This window comes from Apis florea, unplaced genomic scaffold, assembly GCF_048593485.1.
Source record: "Apis florea isolate Af1SG1 unplaced genomic scaffold, ASM4859348v1 contig_3793_pilon, whole genome shotgun sequence".
Classification (NCBI taxonomy): Eukaryota; Metazoa; Arthropoda; class Insecta; order Hymenoptera; family Apidae; genus Apis; species Apis florea.
Window position 1 is genome coordinate 838,645 of NW_028256856.1, and position 6,023 is coordinate 844,667.

The window sequence follows — 6,023 nt, forward strand, 5'->3', positions numbered from 1 at the left end:
GCATATAATATTGTAATCTTGTTTGTTATGATATACGACGAGTGAAAAATGCGTTTTTGCATTGCATGTGATTGCATTGCGTAAAATACTACGTGCTTTGTTTTTTGAATTTGCAAGTTCAACAGTTGTTTTTTCGTATTCTCGAGCAATTGATTTTTAATTTTTAATTACCCTCGATTTCGTCATTATGCCACATCGATGCGTTAATATTTTAAAGATAAGGAAAAATTTTTAAAGAAGAAAAATTGTAAAATACGATTATTATTTATAAATTTAATTTTAAAACGTAATAATCGCTCAAATAATTGGATCGAATAATTAATCAAGAAAATTTATATTGAATTCACTCATTAACAAGGAAATTTATACATTGAATAATAATTAGATTATAATTAGATTAAATTTATTTAATTACATTTTATAGATTATATATATCATATCAATTATATTTGATGACTTTGTTTTTAATTATAAAAAGTTAAATTTAAAAAGAATAATTGTCTATGTATATTTAGTATGCAATATAAATTTATAATTTTTTCGAAAATCCAATATCATTAATAAATAACAGTATAATATCCAATGGTTTTTTTTAAATTATTAATCTCGTTTTCAAATTATCTCGTACAGTTTTAACAAACATTTGTAATCTTTCATATTTATACGAGTAAAATACAAGATGTGTAAAGATGTGTCATAAGTAGTTATTGAAAAAATTACTATCAATCGACTTCAATAATATATTATATAATATATTATTTGTCAATAAATTACTTGTTGATAAAACATTTACTTAAACAAACTCGATTATCGTTTCTTTCGTGAATCGTAAATCTCTGACTAACAATATGCTACAGAAGAGTAGTATATAATTATTCATTCAAATTTAGAAGAATAAATTTCTAGTCATTTTTTTTTTAAATGTGATAACCATATAATTATATTATTCGCAGAAAATAATAATAGAGAATAAATAATTGATTTATGAAAAAGTCACAATTAAAAAATTAATCGAAATTAACAAAAATTAACAAAAACTTTTGAAAATAAGACATTTATATTTTAAATTTACTTATTTACTTATACACTTATGTTATGATAACATTATCTTAATATAATTTTTTTTTTTAGATGGATAACTATCGCATTTAGATAATCATTATAATCTTCACAATCGTAATATTTGTAACTCGTCATCAATAATTATTTACAGAGAATTTATAACTTTACATTCTTGAATCTTTTTTTTTTTTTTTCTATGCTAATTTAGAAATACGACAAAACAAGAGAATAAATTGATATCATTTAATTTCAACTGAATGTTTAAATAATGAAAAGATCTTTAATCTAAATATTTCACCTTGTATCGTGCATGTTCAACAAATTTAAGATAAAAAAAAATATAGAGTACGTTCAAAATAAATTTCAATTATGAAAACTAGAAATTCTTTCTAATATTCCCTATTTAAATTTAATTTTTTTAATTATTCCAAACAACATGTTCAGTAATATCATTATTGAATTAAATATTTTATTAATTAATTAAAAAATATCATTAATTCATTACATTACAATATTGAAATGCAATATGTAAATGAATTTTAAAATAAATTGTAAAATTAAAATCCAATAATTACATTATCATATGAATATTTGTTGCATCTATATCTGCAATGCGCAGTAATGTGGAATCAAACATATGATTTCAATATGTGGAATAATTTTTCTTTTCTTTATAATAAATTTCGTAATATAATCAAATCAATTGTCTTAAATTAAAACGAAATTTCATATTTTTATTAATTAATTTTATTTTTTGATTAGCTCGATGTATAAAAAAATCACATTATTATAATTTAAATTTTATAATTTAAAAATTATGCGATAAAACACTTTATCAATTACAATTTATATTCATTGAAAAAAAAATAGAGGAAAATTGTTATATACATGTAAAAATTTAATGCCTTGAATCAATTTATTTTCAACCTAGTTTTTTTATCATGCATTTTAAAAGTAAAGAGGTTTAGTCTTATCGACTAAAACTATTGCTTGTAATTCTACAGTATAATCACAGATGGCAGTGCATATATATATATATATATATATATACATATACATATATATGATGAATTATATATATATATATAATATCTTCACGTATGTGATTTTGTTAAACTTCATTAAGTCGCTTGCATGCGTCAGAAGGAAGAAGATAGAAACAACAAAGAAAAAGAAATAAAATCCTTCTCCTCCTCTGTGATATTTGTTTTTCCAGTGTGTTGCCGTGTTAGCGGCATGTATCTGCATTTGGCATTGGTCGTTTCTTCTGTTAGCGTCCAAGTCGATTAAAAGGTTACAATAGGGCGCCGTGGCCCGAATTTTATCAAGAACACAATGTCGGAAGATCAAGTAAATCCACCGTCTCCAATCGATGGTATTTTACCATTTTTGCAAAGTGTAAGTGTAACAATCACTTTTAATTTTACTACGCAAATTTCGATTTTTGTCCATGCTGGTATTTCTGGATATTTCCTTTAAACGTACTTGAGTTGTTCGAAATGTTTCGTTCTATTTTTTCGTTTTCAACTTTCGTTTTCAATATAACCGGTAAAAAAATATCAAAGCATTGACGTACATATTAACTCGATCCCTTCGTTATTATATATATTTATCTATTCATTTTTATTTGCATATAATATCCAAAAGAAATATCAGAAATAAATCGAATGATATTTAATTCACTCAAGATTTACTTTTTATATGTAGCTTAATTATTGTTTATTTTAAATATGATTTCATTTGTATTTTATTTCTGAATATTTAATATTATTATACATAGTTTAAGACGACCGTGATATTGATACGATTCTCGCAATTTATCAAATACAAATGATTTATGATTTTACAAGATTACATTATGCAATATAATATATATATATATATATATATAAATTATATAGATATATAATTTTAAAAATTAATATATATGAAGTATTGCAAATTTATGTTTTTTAATAGCATAGCATTTGTGTCTTTGAATATACTATTCTTATTTTATTATGTAATATCAATTTAGAAAGAACACAGCTTCATTATTATTCATTCATTTGCAAATAAATTGCAAATCATTGCAGATTGAATGGAGAGATCCATGGCTTGCGTTATTATTAACTTTTCACATTGCTGTTACTTTGACTGCATTGATGACGCGAAATCATGCCAATTTTCAAATTATGTTATTTCTTGCACTATGTAAGTATATTTCATATTGGTTATTATATATATTCTATATTAAATCAGTAATCAATACAGAATAATTCATTTATTATTTTAATATTATGTCTGTTATAGTGCTTCTGGTATATTTTTCTGAAAGTATCAATGAAGTTGCTGCATCTAATTGGATGTAAGTATCTTAAGATAGCTAAATATAATATTTTAATAAATATATCAGTTCAAGTAGTAAAATTTAAATAATAAATCTATAAAATTGCAATAGGTTGTTCTCAAGACAGCAATATTTTGATTCCAATGGTCTCTTTATATCTGTAGTATTCTCTGTGCCTATCTTAATGAATTGTATGATTATGATTGTAAGTAGATATAAAATTTCAATAAGATTAACAATAAGATAAATTGTATATAGTTTTAGAAGTTTTATTTACATATTTTATTTGAATTTTTAGGCCAGTTGGCTTTATCAGTCTAGTCAATTAATGACCAGTTTGAAAAGAGCGCAATTAAGACAACAAGCAAGAAATCAGGAAATAGGAAATGAATCAATAAATACAAATGGCACTGCTGCAAGAGAAAAACAGGAGTAATATTTCTAGTCCGACAACAATGAAAAATGGAAAATACTCTATAAGTAGAGTCGTATATAACGGCATTGTAAAATTCGACGAATATTTTCAACATAGTATTTTTTTAAAACGTTACTGCCGACACTTGTTATCACTGTACTTCAAATTGATTAATTTCACTGTCAGTTAACACTATACTTCCAACTTTATGCCGTATATACATATATCGATAATTAGAATGTAAATTCAAAATCTCGAAAATAAGTTATTTATTTAATATCAATATTGTATTAAATTGCGAATCGGCACGCAATTTAATAATCGCGAAGTATTACTGATTCTCGAGAGAATATTGTTATCTTATATTAAGGTACATTCCGATATTTCTCTATTTTTATTTTAGTGTTGAAATATTGATTATTAATTAGTGTTCTTAAAACATCACCGATGTACTTACTATTGTAACACATATTGCTTGTTACGAAAACTAAACTAAAAAAACGGCATAATTAGATGATAATGGCTCTAGTTATATAAGTATGTATGTCTGTGTGAATGAATATAATTTTTTTCAGAACCAAGATCTTAAAAAATATTACAAATATATTATATGCAGTCATTCTTTGTGTTGTATATTTATATAAATAAACAACTTCTTTCTGATCTAATATTTAATATGTGAATAATTTTGAGTAATAAAATATTTCTTCTTATCATATATTTTTTGTTTTATTTTTAATGTTATATATTAACAAAAAAAAATTTTATAGTAATAATAATTAAGTAATTATTAATAAACTTATTTATAAATTTAGATTTTTATCTCTTTCCCTCTTTCTTCTCCCCCCTCCGCCTCACCCCATTATAAAATGATACAATTATGAATTATATAACAAATAATAATTCCCCAGGTCTCATCATAAATTCTTCTTTTGTTGTTTATTTGCAAAACATTCAAATTTTTGATCATTGTGCAAAACAAACAACAAAAGAAATTGTAAGGAAAACCGATGTGATAATCTAAATCTGAAAACAAAAATTAAATTACATCTTAATCTAATTGTATAACTCTATGTGAGATATACATACTTTATTTCATATGTATACTAACATTTTATATCTTCATTGAAACGTAATATTTTGCGTCACAAAAACGTGAAATATTGATAATAATATAAATGGAAAAAAATTTAACTAATAAGAGTTCTAAAAAATATTAAAAATATTTTTATATTGCAAATATTTCTATTAATCACATTGCACGCAATTAAAATAATTCTCTGTAAATAAAATTGTGTTAGTGAGGATTGGTAATAATTCGTATAAAAAAAAAAAGAAGTAAAATATGTTTTCAAAATGTTTGTTCAGAAAAATACTGCTATTTTTTAAAAGTTTTTTTCAATTAATTTTCTCATTAATAAAAATTAAATATAATGAAGTGATTATATGTGATATACGTATATGCTACATTTTATAAATTTTTACAATTTATGTATATGATGTATAAGAAACGAATATAAAAATGATTAATTATATATTCAAAGAAGGATATTAATTTTATTTAATCTTTTCTAATAGTGAAATTTATAAAACTATGTAATATTTGTATAATCTTAAAATAAATTTTACGTTACCAAATTTCCATAAAAAATTCAAAAAATTAAATCGTCATTTATGCTTTACATTTTTGTCATAGTCTATGTTATCTTTGCAATAAACTAATAATTTAAAAAGAAAATTAAACAAATAGAATTTGTTATTAACAGAATTAAAATAATTGAATTTAAAATTCTATCTGAAAAGATGATATATATAACTACCATTAGAATCTAATGATTTAAGATAATTAAAAGAAAAAGTATAAAGAAATTCGATTAATTAATTTCGCAATTATAATATCCAATGAGTTATTAAGAAAAGAAAGCTGATATTAATCTATGAATTTAATGACAAAATAGAAATATTAATATTTACAGAATTACAGACCGGTAGAATTGCAGACACGTCCCGTCACGATGATTTCTTACAGAAAAATGACGCCTCCCGCCAAAACTTCACTTAGTTATTCTCTGATTGGCTGAAACGGCCCAGTTTCAAACTACTCAAAATAAACAATTTCCTAATTGGTTGGAACAATGTGGTTTTTTATTCATTCAAATTCGCGCGAAAAATTGAATTAATAACTGCATAATTATAATTCTTACATCAAAGTTATAT

At 22.8% G+C, this 6,023-nt stretch overlaps 1 protein-coding gene across 1 annotated transcript; it reads left to right on the forward strand.

Annotated features, from left to right (window-relative positions):
• The first annotated feature begins 2,079 nt into the window (after positions 1–2,079).
• Positions 2,080–4,476, forward strand: Tmem18 (transmembrane protein 18). Its single transcript, XM_003691726.4, has 5 exons — positions 2,080–2,460; positions 3,138–3,255; positions 3,355–3,409; positions 3,503–3,596; positions 3,690–4,476. Exons 1-5 carry the CDS (start codon positions 2,398–2,400, stop codon positions 3,825–3,827), a joined length of 468 nt encoding a protein of 155 aa, XP_003691774.1. The 5' UTR covers positions 2,080–2,397; the 3' UTR covers positions 3,828–4,476.
• Positions 4,477–6,023: the final 1,547 nt, after the last annotated feature.